The 18,125-nt window shown below is 34.6% G+C and overlaps 1 protein-coding gene across 2 annotated transcripts in view; it reads left to right on the top strand.

Annotated features, from left to right (window-relative positions):
* The first annotated feature begins 631 nt into the window (after positions 1-631).
* The window catches only part of LOC129802155 (uncharacterized), a 123,804-nt gene continuing 106,310 nt past the window's right edge, over positions 632-18,125 (top strand). The window contains exons 1-2 of one of the 2 annotated variants that reach the window (XM_055847754.1): positions 632-667; positions 5,269-5,829. In XM_055847754.1, the coding sequence (XP_055703729.1) occupies positions 5,688-5,829 (142 nt within the window). In that variant the 5' untranslated portion in view covers positions 632-667; positions 5,269-5,687. Of the gene's footprint in view, positions 1,260-5,268; positions 5,830-18,125 lie in introns of both variants that reach the window. The other variant, XM_055847753.1, reaches the window with a different exon arrangement.

The raw sequence follows: 18,125 nt of genomic DNA, 5'->3' as shown, positions 1-18,125 counted from the left end.
ACTTTTCTTCGTGTTGATGCTTCTCACGACTGTATTCCTCAGTCCTCGCCGTGTTCTAAAACCGCCAAACAGTCGAAACAAGAACCAACACAAAGAAAACATGATAATGAAGAAGCACTTGAGAACAGTCATGTACTAAAAAAAATGTTCAGGAGATTATTATTGTATTTTTTATAATTTTCAAACACTGTTTCCAATTACATCAAAGACACGTAAAAAGTCAAATTAAGACTTAAAATTAGTATTTTGTAACCCTTTGATCATCCAACCAAAGGCATTCAATATACTTTCGTTATTCGTTTTCCACTCCTACCCACAGAGAGCATAGCAAAGTACATTATCCTGAGTAAATTTAATCTTCGAATAAGCTTTTCGTATTCCGGAACAAGCGGAACAACCGGAACTACCAAAGTATTATGCCATTGAGATACCCTTTTTGTGGGAAATTGACTTGTGCCATACCCTGGTAATTTTTCCAAGCCATCACGTCACACTGAACGGAAAAAAAGAGTTCTTTTGTGGGTGGCATGAGTGAGACAACAAATATAGAGCACATGCGATAGGATCGAAAGCACCACAGCAACAGACAACATAAACGCTCTCCCGACAACTCTTCCAACAACATCGTGTCAGTTTGTGCTGGTGGAAAGGATAGCAAAGCCACGAGGTATAGTTTCCTCCTGGCCAGGTGTTTTTTTGTCCGTCCTCCTTTGGCGCCTTTTTTCCTCCCCCGTTCAAAACATTGTGAAACTGTCCCCTGGTGCAAGGGAGGTTTTTCTCGTTACCTTGAGCAAATGCCAGAAGAATAGTTTGAGTGCATTTTCCGACAAAGAAAAACATCAGAGAAAATTATTTGCAGAATTGATTAAACATTTGAGAGGGTGGTACAGTTTGCTTGTTCTTCTCCGAGAGTGGAGAAGAAGGGGGTGGTTGGGTGTTTTGAGAGTGAACTACCGTGTCTCCATTTTTTTCCGGGCCAAAAAGTCACGAGAACGGGTTGGAAAGTACATCAATTTCCCGCCTTTTTGGAGCTTGGCTCGCTCGGTGTAAAATGTTTATTTCCGTTGCTGAGTGACCCCTTTTTTAGCACCAACCCCCAAAACCATAACCATATTGTGAACTCTCTGTGCAAATGGTCCTTCAGTTTCCCGCCAAAAACGCTCTGCGAATTTCCCTTTGTGTGCTCTGCTAAAATTCAAAACAGTTTCCCATGGTTAACAGTGAATAGATTTAATCACAGTGGTTCTGCACTATATCAGGTCAAATACAAAGTTTACAATGGCCTCTATTCTTCACAGAGATAAAGATAAAATTACAAAATAGATTTTCAAATACAAGATTTTCTTATTTTACAAACTTCCTTAGATAAATCAAGAACAAATCATAAGGAGCCTGAAGTTTAAACACTTGGAGAGTTGTTAATCATAATTCTCATAATAATTTAAATACCTTTAAAAATGTTCTACTACTTTGCAAAATTATTTTTCAAAATTGTAAATAAACTTCTCGATATAGACCAGTTTTAGAAAATATATCATAATGAAAAGTTGCGCATTAACAATTTATAAAAATTCTGAAATATTTTCCCATGGGCAATAATAGCAATGGACAATAGGAAGCTTCGAGGAAAGAAGAAGGAAGATTAGAAAATTTTGAGCAAAAACTATCCATAAATTAAAGTACAGTGCCTCAAATACTCAAATCTCATGCCATTTGAACTACTAAACTATATCATAAAGCGTGATAATACAAGATTATAGCTAGAGTAGTTGAGTAGTTTCACTTCAAAATCACTACACGGAAAAAAAGTATTTCGTAAAATTATTCGTAAATGTTTGTGACTTACATACTGGGACTTACAAAATTCTAGTAAATCGTATAACCCATAAAATAGTTCGTAAAGTTTGTACTTTTTCGAAAACTTTGTTCGTAACTTGAGCACTTGACGATCATTTCTAGTTCCTTTAAAAACATTTGCCCGTAAATTTCTGTTTGATTGACCAAACCTTACGAATAAATTACAAAATTTACCGGCTTCACACCTAGGGCTTAGCGATATGGCTTAACTACCATAATTTCTTGTCACTCAAGATTTTTCAATGAAATTTAATTTAGGATTAGATTATTTAAGTCAAATGAATCTATGGATTCTGAAAAACCAAAAAAAAAATTGCTATTTTGGATTTTGATACCTTCGGGAACTGGGCTAAACCTCTAGCTTGAAGACCGCTTAACGGTCGGATTCGGTTGGAAGAATTTATCGGGAATGGGCTCTCTTAAGGAACTAGCAGCCATACCTTCTAGCACCTAGCCAGATTCCTTCGAGAGACCCAAGTCCACACTTCATTCTTCTTTTACGGTTTAGATCGGACTGGCTATCTCGGCTCTTCAACTTCTAACAGTGACAAAGACCCAGAAGGCAATGACACCGCAACGGCTTAGAAACGGCCACGCTGTTTGTCTGTCTGTCCGTCCAGATGTCGCCAGCTCTAGAGGCCAAACGGTTAGAGATAGCGACTTGGAACCTTCGGGCCCCCCCCCCCATAAGTCGACCCAAGGATCGTTAACATTCCCCTCATTTTCTCCCCCATCCCTCTCCTTCACCTCCAAAACCATATTTTTCTTGCGATTTCTCGAAACCGCGTCGTGCGATGTTTTTTATTTTTGGATATGTTTTAGAGATTATCCAGGCGGACATTTCATCCTTAGACGAAAATACCGTTGAATCATAATTAATAACGGTTTTTAAAGTCCAAAGGTTAATAAGACACTAGAGAGCGCATTTATCAAGCGAATGGGGTCATGTTTGTGCTCATTAGAAAGGTCTTGGAATTTCCTATAAAACTGAACCGATTCTAATCGATTCTGAACGGATAATGAACCGATTCATAACAGATAACAATTTTTTTATTCTGAAAATCAGTTCTGTTACTTTTAAAACAATTCTGGGGATCATTTGAGTGATGAATCGGTTCAAAACGTTTAAAAACCAGTAAATGATGCTAAAATACTTTTGAGGTATAGCATCTAAAGCTCTAGTTCAAGCATTTCGCAAAGCCTGGGACGCTTTGGCACCCCTTTTTAAATAGAACTGGGCGTTATATGATGTAATTTGGTTTCGTAAATTGTTTATTAAGACAAATTACATCATAATAAGGTTCAGGTTCATATAGAAATAAGAGAAAAAAGTTAATTTCAAAGCTGACCCAATTTAAAGGTGCCCCACTTCACCCTACTCAAACAGAGCCGTTTCTTTGAGGCAGGCCAGCTTTGTTGGATCAGTTGCAGTGAATGTGTATTTGTATCGACAGAACTCTTTATGCCGTCCTTTCTATACCAGCCTCTCTTGTTTAGGCGATTTATAACCAATGCATTGGGCATTTGGAACACCTGGAGCACCACCGATCATGGGGTAGCACCGAACAGTAATTTTTATGTCTAAACTTCTTGGACTTCGACCATTTCTTCAGTGAACAAGCATCCCTAGAGGGAAGTTGGGCACATTTGAAATTGGAATTTTTCTCCTATGTTTAAGTGATACTGAGCCATATCATAATGTAATTTAGATTTTCAATCTGTTTGTGTAGCTGAATTATATCACGATAAGGCTCAATTTTATTTATAATAAGTGAAAAATCCCAATTTCAAAGGCACTCCACTTTTAAAGGTGCCCCACTTCCCCCTGGTATCTATGAACTAATTCAGGTCTCATTCTCTGAAGACTAAAATTTTCGCTGTGTTCGGTGCTGCCCCAAATTCACCTAATTTTCACTCATTCGCCGGACTAATTCGATACAGCTGCTGAAAAATCTTCAACTGCCGATTTTCGAACCCGGGACCTTCACAGTTATACGGCGTTATCACACTTGCACATTAAAATTTTAATGTGATTCACATTAATTGTCGCTTGTGAGCGTCCAAATATGTTATTTGTGTCTTTGAGTCACTTAATATTTGGGGTTTTCTATTTATTGATAAAGAAGTGGACTTGGCCTGCAAAAATAAGTTTAAATTTACCTAAAGCATAAATATTTTTCACATTAAAAAATTAAAGAGAAAATCGCATTAATTTTTCGAATTAATGCTATAAATCAATTTATATCAAATTTTGCGGGCCAAGTCTACCATTTTATCAACAAATAGATCAAATTTCGAATATAAAATGATTCAAACACACAAATTACACATTTGGACTCTCACCAGCGACGATTAATGTGAATCATATTAAAATTTTAATGTGCAAGTATGATAACACAGATAGAGGCATTACTCTACCAACGCTAACAACTGATCCACTAAGGCTATAGTATTCAGATTTAGGGCAGAATCACATTGACAGTAAAATGCTCACCGTATTTCGAAAATTTACGCATTTTTATTGCAATTCTTACGCAAATTCACAATTACCGTATTACCTTATCTCATACTCGGTGGTACTATGTGAAAATAATATAAGAAAGTTAAAGAAGTGAAACGAAAATTCGATAAACGGTGAGCAAAGAAAAACTGTACGAATAATTTCTCGTAGTTTTTTTGCTCACCGTTTATCGAATTTTTCTTTTATTTCTTCAATTATCATATATTATTTTCACCTAGGGTAAGTGTGCCAAATTTCGGCATAGATGCATGCAAGCGCCAAAGTCTCAAGTTTGAAATGTAATGTCTTTAATAGAAATTGTTTTTTTTTCATACCTTCTACTTAAGGAGTGTTGCTTAGAACCTTGTAGACAGTTTATCGTCTTTATTTACTTTAAAATCATTCTTAATACATTTTAAAATGAATAAAAATATAGACATAGCTTTGGTGCTCTATTTCGGCCACCTTCATTCTCATAGTTCCTTGCCCTTCGAGAATTCTTCAAATGTCTTTTTTACGTCATCTCGTTTGTCGAAGCTACATTTTTTGTTATTCTTTTGCATTGTATAATCTCTGGAGTATGTAAAAACTAAAAATTCATGGAAATTCGAGGAGCAAAAAATGTGGCCGGAATTGCAAGCTAGCCGGAATTTGACACACTTAACCTAGTGCCACCGAGTATGAGATAAGGTAATACGGTAATTGAGAATTTGCGTAAGAATTGCAATGAAAATGCGTAAATCAACGAAATACAGTGAAGCTGGAGAGCATTTTATTGTCAATCTGATTCTGCCCTTATTTCCACACAAAGTCGTATATTATTTTATGAATATTGAATCTAGAAAACGTGATTGCGATCAGTTGTTTTTTTCCCTACTTTTTTGTATCAAAATCTTTATCTTTATCTTTAGGGATAGACTAGAGGTCAATATTATGTCAAAGTGCAAAGGTGGTAAAATAGAGTGAAATATGTAGATTTCCCATGGATTGCCCAAGCAGCAGCGTAAAAGCCCGTGTAACTGTGGCTACTCAGAAAATGAAATTTTTATGACGCACCTGGAAAGATACTCACATTTTATATTAATGCACACATAAGCCAGTGGACTAGTGACTATAGTGCAAGGCAATCAGCCAAGAAGAACTCCCCAGAGAGTCAGTGCGTGTTTGTGCCTTCAGCCCCAACAAAAAGAAGCTCGAGACAGCTTTAAGAAAAATCAACCCCAAAACCTCCCAAAAAAGGGTGGGTTTTGTGATTTTTGTGCCCTCTCTGCAACAGTTGTTTGAATCTCCTTTTTTTTGTGCTATAAATCCGTGGCCGGAGGACACAGAGATGGGCTGTAGTTCGAGTCAAGAGGCAAGACTGGTACCCACAGAAAATGGGGATGCCACAAAAGTGGAACAAGATGATGCCAAAAGTGAAAAAGTAGTGCTTAGCGATGGGGATACCATGGAGGACTTTGGCGAAGATGCTGGTAAGTTTATGAAAGTTTCAACAGTCTTGAGAAAGATTAAGTACTTTGTTCTTCCCAAATGGGAGTGTGTCCTTTATTTGGAGTTAATGAGTACTCTTCAGATGCTGACAAGAAGCGTCTTGAGCAAAACAAGAGAAAATATTTTATTTAAGTAACTCCAAGGACGCCAAGGACAATAAAAGAAATACAGTTGGTGCGGTTTGGGAAATAATTTCTGAGAACCATTCGTATCATAACAATTATTGCGAAAAATACTAAATTAGTTTGGAGAAGTGTTTTAGTGGCCCGTGTTAGGGAATGTCAAGAATATAATAATTCTTTGATTTCATAACTACTATTGATACTTATAGAACTTTAATTGTAGGGGAGACCGAAGCTGAATTAATCAGCTAATAAAATCTTTCATCGCGCTTAAAGTTTGAAATGTGGACAAAGAGGTTCTTGACTTAAGGGGTTATGTACGTCACGATGAAAAAAAAAATCGTATCATTGTTAGCAGCACGTCGTTCCTAGTTTCAGCATAATAAAAAAAAAACTAATAATAAACCTAGATCAGCTTATTGTAAGTGAGATTTTTAAAGTGAGCAAACTCGGATTGCATGCAAATTCGATTTAGACCTAGAGATGAGAGATATAACACAGCGATTTGGAATCAAATTACTGAAAAATTGCAAACTTTTTATTTAAATAAAAAACACTAGGATGTAAATGAACAGACAAAAAGATAATAGTGGAATACAAAAAAGAATCTCCTCTATAATTTTGCCCCAAAACTTTATCTTATTACTTGCTCGGTAGCCGAGATAATTCAATTTATTTGTAAATGGAACACGTTTTTGGATCACAGCGGGCATTTCGTCCATGTGATGAACTACGACAATATCAAAGAATGATTGAATTTTGTAAAAATTTTCTTCTAAACCTTATTTTAAATAACGTAGTCGAGTAAAAGCGGTCATATCAACATCTGAGTACTGTCGCAGCCTTATTGTGAGAAAAAATCACTTTTTTACACTAAATCAACAAAATTGAACATATGATATAACCTGAACAAAAAAACGATGATTGGACGAAATATAGATATAAATATCCTCTATAATTATATCGAATTAATCATCAAGATCGGTTAAGCACGTGTCGAGATAATTGAGGCTAAGTTTTATGAAAAATGTTTTTTTTTAACTCTGGCGCCCCGTGCGAAGTTCAAATATATTAAAAAATTGTATCGCTTTGCAAGACTTTTAATTTGCGCCCTTACTCGTCAAAATCGGTCAAATAGAACCGGAGATATGAAGTTTTAAATTTCGTGAACTTTGAACCATCATATATCCGGTTCCATTATAACTACAGCGAACCCATGCCACTTTTTAAAAACTTCATAGCCTAAGCTACAATACTCTAAAATTTGATCAAAATGCCCAATGGAGTTTTTGAAAAAAATGAGTTTGAATTTTGACGCTATCGCAACGCCACCTGTGGTGACTTTTTGCACTTCCATCCGAAAGTGCTCATGGAGACGAAACCAAAAAAAAAAACACAATTTAGGCCTAAATATTACTTAGAACCGGAGATATAGGCTGGCCCATTTTCGAACTTTGACCCATTATAGCTCGGATCAGGGGTTATTGATCGACTTAAGTATTGTCGATCAATATTAGATGAGATCCCTAGAAAAAATTGAAGTAGGGTGGAGTCATCACTTATGGACGTTATACATTTATAGACAGGGTGCAAAATTCTTAAGTTCTTACCTAAAACAGATTTGGGAAAATTATAATATTATCGGTTTATGATGTGATTAATAATTTTGTGATTTATCGAAATCTATTTTAAATAAGAAATTAGGTTTTTTGCGAACTGTTCATAAGTGTATAACGTCCATAAGTGATGATTCCACCCTACTTTAATTTTTTCTAGGGATCTCGTGGTGTAACTGGTAAGAGCGATCGGATCTTGAGCAGTGTGATCCCCTGTTCAAACTGACGCAGTTGTGAGTTGGAGTACCACTCAATGCAAAATATTGAAACGTCGAAACTGACATTTACGTGTAAACGAAAACTAAATAAAAATTGGTACACTTTGGTTTGATATAATCAGGAACAAAATTGTGAGTCAGAGTTATGCCCAGCGCACAATAAATATTGTTTTGTAAATATATTTATGACATTTCAATGAGAGTGAGTAAGATCTAGATCTAGTCATCTTGCTCTCTCTCATGGGAAATTTTGAAAACATATTTTCAAACAAAAGTGATTGTGCGCTGAGCATTAGTTATGCCCAGCACACAATAGCTTTTATTTATAAACATGTTTTCAAAATTTCCTATGAGACAGAGCGAGATGACTAGATATATATCTCACTTACTATCATTGAAATGTCAAAAACATGTTTACTAAACAAAAATTATTATGCGTTGGGCATTATCCATTTTGGGGCAGAAAAGCAGGGACAACTCCCCGCAGATTCTTGAGTACGTGTAGCAAGTACTTTATATTATAAAGAAGGAATTACAAAAGGATTTGAATCTGTCGGGTGTGCGAGTATTTTTCTCTCGGCCTCTAAAGATCTGACGGGTGCGAGTACGATTTCAATAATTTGCCAACTGGTAGGATTTTATCACCATGATTATCAAAATCATTCCGTACAGAAGTAGATCTTGAAAAATTCGAAAATCTATTTGAAGATCCAAAAAAGAGACTTTCTTACTTCTTAATACTTTCGCAAGGTGACGGAAGTTACATCCTGTTCGAATTTCGAAGTGCTCAAGTGTCAAGATGTGACGGTCTTCACATTGTTGTGAGTCAAAAAACAGAACAACGATATTTACTGTTCTTGCCCCATTATTTAATCACTCCATAATCACTGAGTAACTCTTTTGTCAGCTTTTTAGTGTGATATTTGATAAATTTCCCCAACCTTGTTCGAAAATTTAGTATGAAAATTCGAAATTGAATTTGACTTCTTCAAACTTCATCGACTTTTTGTGGAAATAGAGTTCCATTTACCTTTTATGCAAGACACTATTGGAGAATCAAAATCTACTTCTGTTTGGGCTCAATACCTCTCACGCAGTGTATTCCCAAATTGAAGTACTTTTCTAAAGGAGATATTGAGGCCGATCACAAGTAGATTTTGATTCTCCAATAGTGTCTTGGATAAAAGGTAAATGGAACTCTATATGCACAAAAAGTCGTTGAAGTTTGAAGAATTCAAATTCAATTTCGAATTTTCATACTAAATTTTCGAACAAGATGGAGAAAATTTATCAAATATCACACTAAAACGAAGGCAAAAGAATTACTCAGTGATTATGGGGTGATTAAATACTGGGGCAAGAACAGTAAACGTCGTTGTTCTGTTTTCTTCCTCACAAATGTGAAGACCGTCACATTTTGACACTTGAGAACTTTGAAATTCGAACAGGATGTAACTTCCGCCACCTTGCGAAAGTATTAAGAAGTAAGAAAGTCTCTTTTTTGGATCTTCAAATAGATTTTCGAATTTTTCAAGATCTACTTCTATACGGAAAGATTAGCAATGTGTTGCACTATGTGTAAGTGTAAGTGTAGCTATCAACCCCTGTATGGCTTAAGAAAATGTAATGATTTTTCCAGAGTGCAAAGTTCGATAATTTTAACTTCTTGAAAATGCAAAACTGACAAAACGACAGACAGTGAGGGCTATAATTGTAACAATTCACAATGATTTTCTGCCCCATGAGCACGAGCACCATTTCTTTGATGGAATTAATTGGTGAAAAGTTCAAGGATGTACATGAGCTTTTCGCCATGCAAAGTGAACCAAGAAAGCTCACCACGGAATTCGTGACAAGCACACCATATTGCTTCTTCTTTCCACCGATCCAGCCACGGATAAATAAGCGAATTTCAGATGGTGATATTGCGCAAATTTCGCTATATTTATGACCTCCATCGTACAAAAATCGAATACAGGCTCATGAAAAATTCCTCTGCCTTCCGGTATTTGGGCAGAATTTAGAGGAGACTCCTCTAAAAAAAAAGAGGCACTGTGAGATAAAGCTGTCCTTCTCATAAATTGCACAATTTTCATAAATGTGACAAGACTGAATTTTCTGGTTGGGGATCGTGACGAGGAGACGTATAAAAAATAATCAGATGACAGGGAGGAAAAAAAAACTGAAAAAATATTAGGCAATTTAGCCATCCACATGGTGCCTAGCGGCAAAATCCTGGGAGATTATCCCCAGGACAGGCTTCGGGAGGATTTAATCATTAGCACAAGCTCTCACATGCAAACCCTCCACATTGGGGCAATTTGCAAATTCTTCCATCGTCTACACCAAATTACAAGCCTTCCAGGTTGGACATGGGAAGAAATTGTCGGAATTGCCAGTTTATTAATTCATAACCATAATGTTTGGGGTGAAAAGTTGTGAAAATTCTAGGAAATCTATTGGCAATTTAGTGCAAGTCTCGAGGGTGAGAAACTAACTGGCCAATTTCTACAACTTTTCCCACAAAATGCTCTTTCAGAGCTTACAAGTCAATTTCTATTCATAAAATTGTCAGTCAAATTTTCAATATGCTTAATGCTTTGAAAAGTTTTCAATTGCAGCAATGCTTCTCTTAACAATTCTATTAAAACGTTCGAAAAATACCCCAATTGAAAGGTTAAAAAGTGACATTGAATAAATTCATAAAAATCATTCTTCTCTCCCAAAGCTCTTTATCCCCCGTATCAGGAAAATCTCACGAAATCCTTTAGCTGGCATTTATGAAAAATACCACAAAAGCATTTTGACGATATGATGTCAAAAAAAGCTATTCATTTATAAGAGAAATGGGAGTTTTTTCATTGGAAAATTGTGAAAACTGTACCATTAGTGGGTGTAGATAGAACATTCTTTTTTTCAGCGAAATGTCCTTGCTTAAGTGATAATAAACGACAGTTTTATTATACTGTATTTTAATAAATAATGATGAAAATTCGTAAAATTACTGAATACATATTTTGCAAGCTCTTTGCGTCATAAACTTTAATGGTAAGTCAATGTATTAAAGGAAAATAACCGCATATGGCCACTTATGGCTACTTATGGCCACCTGAAGCTCACCAGGAAATTATTTTACTAAGCGTCTTATACTGATTTAAGATCGTTCTTAAGAAAAAAAAGTTTTCAAAAAAATAATTAAAAAAAAAACAGTCAGATACATAGACGACGAAAGGGGAAACATTATAACGAACAGTGGCAAGATTAACCAAACGAGGAAAACCTTACGATGGGATACTTATTCGAACCCGGGACACTTGCATCATAGAGCGAGTGCTCTAGCACTTGACCCATTGAGTGTAGCCACCAAAGTCCACGATCAAAAGATTCACGTTGCAGAAATGCGAATGCAGAGGTGGTCGTTGGGAATCACCCTAAATGAAAGGGTGGTCAATGAATATGAAAGGGGCAACATGCGATTGAAGAAAAAGGTGATGTAAGCTCGCAAAATCACGGTTGAGATCGTATGGCTAGACTATGTGACAAGGCCGTAGCTAGAGTAGAATTTAAGGTATTGCATTAGACAAAATTTTGATTGATCCATTTTTATTAGTCGATTTCCGTCCCACTTCTCTTGAATGTAAGAGAATAAGGCAAAACAAAAAAACATTATTCAAAATGACAAATTTTAAATATAAAATATATTATTCTAATTCTTCGATACATATACTTAAGGGGTTACGTGGGTCAAAATTGACAAAAAAAACAGTAAATTTTGTTCTAATTCCTTTTCAACATAATAAAAAATGTAATTAATTCAAGCTCTTAGTCATATAAAAGTACAATATTCGAACTGAATTTCCTGAAATTTTCATTTAAAAATTTATCCTGTGGGACTTGATTTCTGGAGATATTTTTGAAAAAAAAGAAAAACATACTTTTCAGTGGACAAGATTTGTCGGAATTGGTTCATCTGAAAATCAAAAGCCAATTATTATTTCCTGTTACCTGATGAGTTGAACTAGTCTTTGAACGAAGGATTTTGTCAAAAAATGAAATTTGAATTTTCAAGAAAACTTCATATGCAAAAATACCAGTTTTGACGTATTTTACGTTTCGTCTTGTAGAATCTAGAATACGTTTTGATCAAGTAGGCATAAAATCTTTCGTTTAAGGATTAGTTTAACCTATCAGCAAACAGGAATGATTTGATTTTTGGATTTTAGATGGATCAAACTTCTTCACCGAAACGTATGTTTTTTTTTTTCAGAAAATCTCCAAAAATCAGGTTTTAAATTCTAAATTTTTAAAAATTTTAAATGAATAATTTAGAAAGTTTTAATTTTATATGCCTAAAAGCTTAAATTAAATATATTTTTAATATGCTGAAAAAATTGAGAAATTATTATATTTTTACAGTCTTCTTGACCCACGTAACCCCTTAACTATTTTAAGAATGCGTAAATGAGAAAAGGAAATATATTGAGAAAAATATATTATTTCATTTAATTAATCATCAAATAATTGCAATTTCAACTCATTAATAACTATATATGCCAAATTGATGAATTTTTTTTTATTTGTTTTAGGATGCTTGAGAAAATATTCAAAATTTTCAGAAAATTCCTTTGACTTTCCTTACGATTTTAACTAAATGCATAAAGCATTTCAATCAATCACTCTCGAGGTTACGAGATTTGGAAGCGTTATCGTACGACAACAATGATTTTTTTTTCAACATGGCATTTTATTGTTTTTCTTTTTGCCCGGTCAAATTGACCTTTTGGGCATATCTCTAATATTTACGTAGACTTAAACGTTCAAATGTTACTATCTAAGTACACGACTTTTCTTAATATGTTCATGTGATATATTTTTGAGCGTTTACTTGGTTTACTTTTAATTTTGTTTTGTCTTTTTCGAGATTTTTTTTAATATGCTCTACTAGCCATGATCAAGGTTATCAAAGACACACTATCGCGTTCTTTCAGTCTTGGATATTTTAGAGAGTATCCTAGAGGTTATTTCTTCTTTTCACAGCAAAGAAGAATTTCTTCTGATGAGTTTTTTGACCAAAGAAATAGAGCTAACCACTTGGAATGTTCTGAAAATCTCTCCAAAAGTCAATTTAAGGAATCCAATCCAAATACTATATGGATTTTCTCCTCACCTTACTCCTTCACCTCCAGAAACCACTATTTTGAAAATATCTCAAAAACTAAATCTTCGATTCTTGTCATTTTTGGGTACGTTTTAAAGGTAATAAAGGCGGACATTTCGTCCTCAGACACCAATACTCTCCGAAAATTTCTTCCTGGTATTTTTAGGTCAGGTGTCAATTTATATAGGAGATGAAATTTTTCGACAGATTTGGACAAAATCTGATTTATTTTGAGAGATCTATAAATTTTGTATAAGTCTGAAAGAATTTTATTTAGTTTTAGGATGCTATAGAACAACTAAAATAGTTTAAAAATACTGACCTTGATAACTTTAAAAAGGAATTATTGTGTAGTATTTACACCTAAGCACGAAATGTCTGTCTTGACTACTTCTGAAACATATCCAAAGATGGAAGGATAATCAGTTATAGGAGATAACCATTCAGGATAATCATTCAGTTATAGGTATAACTGAAATTTACTTATTAACCAAACCCAACAAAAGAGAAGTCCTGGCCGCCCCCCTATCACATGGCTTTCCAAGGACATGAGATCCAAAGAACTCGAAGATGAGACGACCCAGGATCGTACTACCTGTACGAGGATGTTCAAGAAGTATTTATGAGTATTTAAGAATATTTATAGCACCCCTTTAGTAGTAGTTCCCGTTTCCCAAAGATTTTCAGGCTTCGCACATACTATTGTTTCGAACACTTCATATTATTCCTATTTTGTTTTAATGAATCTGACTAATTTATGGCATATTTTAATAGCTAGTTCGGACTAAATATCAGATTTCTTGAAAAAATAAGTCAGATTCATTAAAAGGATTATGGGCAAAATATGAGAGTTTTCCCCTACGCTATTCGTTTTTTGAAAAAAAAAAAAAAAAATAGCGATTTTTTGTTGATAAGGCCTCCGGAATAACTTTTAAATCAGGAATATCTCATATTAATTGTTAATTAGAAAAATTTATCGTTTTTTGATCTGAAAATATATTAACATCAACCAATATGGACAGTTTGTGTATTTATGAAGCCAAATACCTTTTGGACATTGTGAGTGTTTGCAAATACATTATGCTAATTTGAACTACAAATAGAAGTTTAGAATGAAATATAACATTTGTACTGTTAATTCCAAGCTGTAATGTATTTATTTTAGGTAAGCATTTCACTAATGGAACGTACAAACATTGTAAATATTTGCACCAAATTACGAATGCCAAATGCTATAGATTTTTAATATCACAAGATGACAAAAAATGACAATGTAACACGTACTTGCGTTGCTCACTGAGTTGTTAGAAAACTCTTTAAAAAAAACTTGACCTGCCTAAAACTGCCCCAGCCTCCCCTTCTAGTTATTCCGGATTTTAAATCGCAACTTTCTTGCTAAATTTTCTGATTAATAAACCTCTTGATGAGTTTTCTGCATTGTTGGTGTAAATAAACATTTTGGGTTTTACTTTAAATAAATTACACGTAAAAAATTGTATAAATCCATAAATGGTGTAATTAAGCATCAGTTGATATTTTGGTGTATGGATTTTTTTTTTAAATATATTCATGCGAAAGGGTTGAGATTTTGATTAATTATGCCGCATATTTTGCTCCAATCCTGGTCATACTTTTTCACTGTCCGTTTTACGATAAATCCATTGATTCACCTGACAAAGGTGGCTCAGGGTCAGTCGCTCCTGGCCCATTTCTGTTTCATTAAATTGAACTCATTATTCACTCAGAGGTGTCTAGTTGAATGAATCTGCCAGGAAATGGGGTTACAAGAACCTCGATTAATCCTCCAGTCAGACAACAAATTGTGCTAATTGGAGGCCCATTGAAATCTTTCACCTTCTGAAAAATTGAACCAGATGGAAAAGGTTATCAGAAGGGTTGGGTTAGAAAAGAAAACTGCCATTCTGTGGCAAAAAAGCTCTCGCGAAAGATTCATTTGAGAAAAACACGCGATACACTAAAAAAAAAGCTTCACACCCTTCCTCTGACAATCCTGTTTTTTCGCCCCTATCCCCTTCTCTTGGGGAAACTCATGAAAATTGGCGGAATTTTTTTTTCAAGCGTTTCCACCATGTAAAAAATGTACAAGCTCCCCTTCTTGAAACTCCACACGACATCCCACAAATGCAATTAATTGCAATTCAGAGTCATTTTGCTGAGGGAAAATTGCCGGTGGAAATGGAGTAAAAGCCACTGAAGAAAAGTTTTATGGAAGTTTGGATGCTTTTTGGGTACGGGAACAGACAGATGGGTAGCCCCTTGGGGGGAGTAGGGTGGATTTGTTAACATTAAAAAATACCTAAAGCCAAAAAGCTCCAAGTGGAATTTGCGTTGAACCTCCAAACATTGTAACAAGTTGAGGAATTTAATTTTCTATAATTACTTGAATTCTCAAACAGGGAAGTTTCCAAATAAAATAAAATATATTTCCTGAACTCAATTTTGCTATATATCTTCGTGTGGATTGGTGGACAGTGCTTCACTAGCAGCTGACAGAAAAGATATTACCGCAAATATTGATAAATGTGCTGAAATTTCATAAAATATTTACCACAAAAGCTGACCATTTCCCCTGATGATTGATTTAATGTAAACAGGTGGATATTTATTATGGATACTCCTGTGTACCTTTTCATTTGAAATATCATCGAAATTTGTTTAATTTACATGCACATGAACCAATATTGATTGTCACAGAGCTTTTTCAATAAATTCACAGTGATTTATTTGAAATTAAAATGATTTAAAGAGAAATCTGAATATACCGGGATTTCTGCTGCATTTTAAAGCCAGAATAATATTACACTTAAATATTTAATGACGCCAATTCATTTATATAGGGAAGGGCTTTCAACTTTCGCACACACTGTGGCTTCGAACATTTTAAATTTTTTCCCATATTCCTTTAAAATACCTCAAGAAATTTAACGATGAAAAAAACTTTTACCAAAGCATACCAATCAGTTTTTAAAACCAATTCAAAGTTTTAAAATTAATTTTAGGTAATTTAATTTATTTTGTGATGAAATAGTTCAGATTACAAGTTTTGGAAAAGCTACGAAAGAACTCTAAGTTTTTAAAATAAGTCGAAAATATTTTATTTTTTATTTATTGATTTTATATATTATATACACCCAAATAGAAAAATAGAATACAGTGAGTTATAATGATATTATGGTCAAAGTACGAGAAGAAAATTAAATTCCGAATTAGTCAAAATTCCGAAAAGCCAAAATCTTGAATAGCCGAATACCTAATCGAGCCAAAATACTGAATGAGTCAAAAATCCGAAAGTGGTATAATTCCGAACGCTAAAATCCCGAGAAGCCGCAATCCGAAAAATTGATTAAAATCCTGAGAAGCCATAGTGTGGGTCAAAATTGCGATAACCTAAAATCAAAAATGAATGAAAATCCCGAAAGGGGTAAAATCACGAAAAACTAAAACGTCGAATGGCCAATATTCCGAAAAACCTAATTCCCAAACATTAAAATTCCAGATGATCCAAAATGCCGAATGGGCCCAAATCCTGAATTTGTCAAAATCCGAGTGCAAAAATTCCGAGTACCCAAAATGTCAAACGTATCAGGATTCCGGAAAGCTGAAATCCTGAACGGACCGTAATCCCAAGTGAACCAAAATCCTGAAAAGCCAAAATCCCGAATGGTCTTAATCCCAAACGCCAAAATACCGAATTGGTCAAAATTCAGAAAAGCTAAAATCTAAAATACACCAAAACGCCGAATTTGTCAAAATCCTGAAAAGCCCAAATAACAATGGGACAAAATTCCGAATAGCTTAAATCCTAGATGGATTAAACTCAGGAATGGTTAAAGTCCCGAACACCAAAATTCTGAATATGGCTAAATTCCAATCTCCAGAATCCAAAATGGATCAAAATCCCGGGAAGCCAAAATCCGAAATGAATCAAAATCTTAAAGCCAAAAATCCGAAATGAATCAAAATCTCGACAAGCCAAAATCCGGAATGGTCAAAATCCCTAAAAGCCAAAATCCAAAATACTCAAAATGCCGATTGAGTCAAAATCCCTAAAAGCCGAAATACTAATGGGTTAAAATACTGCATAGCTTAAATCCTAGATATCTATTCTAAAATCCCGAGTGAACCAAAATACTGAATGAACAACAATGACATTTTGATTCATTTGCTCTGAAACCTTGAGTGTTTCAATTTTAGAGTAAGCCACCTCACCGACGCTCACTGGAAAGATAATTTTGTCCTGAAATAGCAGAACAAAATCCCGAAAAATCAAAATCCCGAAAAGCCAAAATCCAGAATGGTCACAATCCCAAAGGTCAGAATTCCTAATGCGTTAAAACCCTGTAAAATCAATATTCCGAATGGGCCAAAATTCCGAGTAGCTAAAATGCCGAATAGGTCAAAATTCCGAAAAGCTTAAATCATGAATAGATCGAAACCTCGAGTGAACCAAAATCCCGAAATACCGAACAGGTCAAAAAACTGAAAAGCCAAAATCCCGAATATGGCGAAATCCCTATCATCAAAATCCCGAAGCTAAATTCTAAAATGGATCAAAATCCTGGGCCCGTATCCTCCACTTTGTGAGAGAAGATTCTCCGCGAGCTTCTCTCCTTGACGTTTTCTCCTATTTTTCCCATCTGACTGCTCTCCGTATCCATGAATATCGGAGAGAAGCAGGTGAGATTTTCGTGTGGAACTTTTTGTGGAAATCGTTTTTTGACAATCCGCGGGCTGTTTTTGGTCGCAAAAAACACTGAATACTGAAGTAAATATAAATTAAATGAATGAATAAACAATTAAATAACATTGTTATAAGCTTTGATTTATTCATCGCGACTCCTCTTAACACTTAAATGACTGCACAGGAATTTTTACCAAATTTCTCTTTTTAATATTTTACTACAGTAAAAAAACTTTTAAAAAAATTCTTTGCATTTGTACTAATTCAATTATAAATACCTATTTACACGTATACAGATTTTCCCATTTTCTTGTGGTTTTGTATAAATTTTCTGAAAATTGTCAATTAACGCTAAAGTGAATTTTCAGACATTTTTGTAACAAAAAGCCAATTTCCCTTTAATTTTTCTTTTTTTAAGTAATTTGACAAGGATTATCTTCAATATTTTCTCATTTTTTTTG

The sequence above is a fragment of the Phlebotomus papatasi genome, chromosome 2, assembly GCF_024763615.1.
Source record: "Phlebotomus papatasi isolate M1 chromosome 2, Ppap_2.1, whole genome shotgun sequence".
Classification (NCBI taxonomy): domain Eukaryota; kingdom Metazoa; phylum Arthropoda; class Insecta; order Diptera; family Psychodidae; genus Phlebotomus; species Phlebotomus papatasi.
This window is presented reverse-complemented; position numbering and strand designations above follow the sequence as displayed.